General features: G+C 64.2%; 1 protein-coding gene across 1 annotated transcript in view; it reads left to right on the forward strand.

Moving 5' to 3' along the window:
- Positions 1–441, forward strand: part of AMSG_06272 (uncharacterized protein) — a gene marked incomplete at both ends in the record, with an annotated part of 4,425 nt that overhangs the window by 3,060 nt on the left and 924 nt on the right. Inside the window, one exon of the mRNA XM_013901981.1 lies at positions 26–400. Coding sequence (XP_013757435.1) covers positions 26–400 — 375 coding nt within the window. The remainder of the gene's footprint in view (positions 1–25; positions 401–441) is intronic.

Consider the following 441-nt stretch of genomic DNA (forward strand, 5'->3'; position numbering starts at 1 on the left):
CAGATTTCGCGGCGCTGGCGGCGAGCGTGGCGACTGCGGAACCGCCATTCGGCGAGTACGTTGATGCTCAGTATGTGGGGCGGATCCCGATTGAGAACGATTCACTCGAGGCGTGGCGGTATGAGTTTGAGTGCCAGTTCACGGCGCGGAGCCTCCGATACTGTTTCTTCCTCACCGACGGCGGTAAGATTGTGCGGGCCATGGCGCAGGCGGACCGGACAGCCCACTCCCGGGCGTCGCAGCATGACGTAATGATCTCGTACAGGTCAACCGACGCCGGCTTTGTTGACGTCTTGCAGGCTTACCTCGAAGACCACGGGGTCTCGGTCTGGCGCGACCGGCGGATGGAGGCCGGGACCGACTGGTCGTCGACCATCGCGGCGGCGTCGCGTGGAGCGTCGTCAATCCTCATCTCGGCGCTCTCGCGCAACTACCTCGCCT

This window comes from Thecamonas trahens, assembly GCF_000142905.1.
Source record: "Thecamonas trahens ATCC 50062 unplaced genomic scaffold supercont1.26, whole genome shotgun sequence".
Classification (NCBI taxonomy): Eukaryota; order Apusomonadida; family Apusomonadidae; genus Thecamonas; species Thecamonas trahens.